Below are 684 nucleotides of genomic sequence, written 5' to 3'. Positions count from 1 at the left end.
AGATATGACTCGGTCTCAAATAATCTGTACGTAATTTATATCACCGGGAAATCATGCACTTTTTTATTGGTCACTCGAAATTCTGTTCATTTTTGGAGGAGATTTCACCTTAAGAAATGAACAAAAGAGCAACGTTTTTGTCTTTTGTTTACGAGAAATTATATCTTTTATTATAACATTGGGCATGAAAAAAATACTTTTCCATGCATTTTTTTTTTTCAGAAGTATGTAGTCAAATTTCTAACTTCTGTTTCAGAAATATCATTTACTAGCACTCCGTATCACTCTATAAAATGACACGCACACAGACAAAAAAAAATGAAAACCGTTTATTTTTAAAAGAAAATGAGGAGTGATTTTCCTCTAGCACTTTTCACTGTGGAAAGCGAAAACGGTAAAAATGAATGAAAAGAGAAATTAGGAGTAAAGCACCTAGTTGTTTATCTTGATCGGCGCTGAGTTGGTGTTGAAGGCGGTCTCGATGGTGGGCGTGTCCCTGGTGGTTGTGGGCGGGTAGAGTAGGCGGGGCGAGGAGGAGGCTTCCCTGCCGAGGCCGATTCCACCGCCCGTGCCTCGCGAAGGAGGACGTCGCCCCCCCTCGCTGTAGAGCATGGTCATCCCCCACTGGTCCCGTCGCGGTCTACCTGCCGGAGGAGGCGGCTGACCTTAACCAGGAAGTGACGC

At 43.6% G+C, this 684-nt stretch overlaps 1 protein-coding gene across 1 annotated transcript in view; it reads right to left on the bottom strand.

Moving 5' to 3' along the window:
* Positions 1 to 684, bottom strand: part of LOC119589024 (alpha-1D adrenergic receptor-like) — a 4,080-nt gene continuing 3,396 nt past the window's right edge. The window contains exon 3 of the mRNA XM_037937612.1: positions 1 to 644. Within this exon, the coding sequence (XP_037793540.1) occupies positions 433 to 644 (212 nt within the window). The 3' untranslated portion in view covers positions 1 to 432. The remainder of the gene's footprint in view (positions 645 to 684) is intronic.

The sequence above is a fragment of the Penaeus monodon genome, chromosome 24 (assembly GCF_015228065.2).
Source record: "Penaeus monodon isolate SGIC_2016 chromosome 24, NSTDA_Pmon_1, whole genome shotgun sequence".
Lineage (NCBI taxonomy): Eukaryota > Metazoa > Arthropoda > Malacostraca > Decapoda > Penaeidae > Penaeus > Penaeus monodon.
This window is presented reverse-complemented; position numbering and strand designations above follow the sequence as displayed.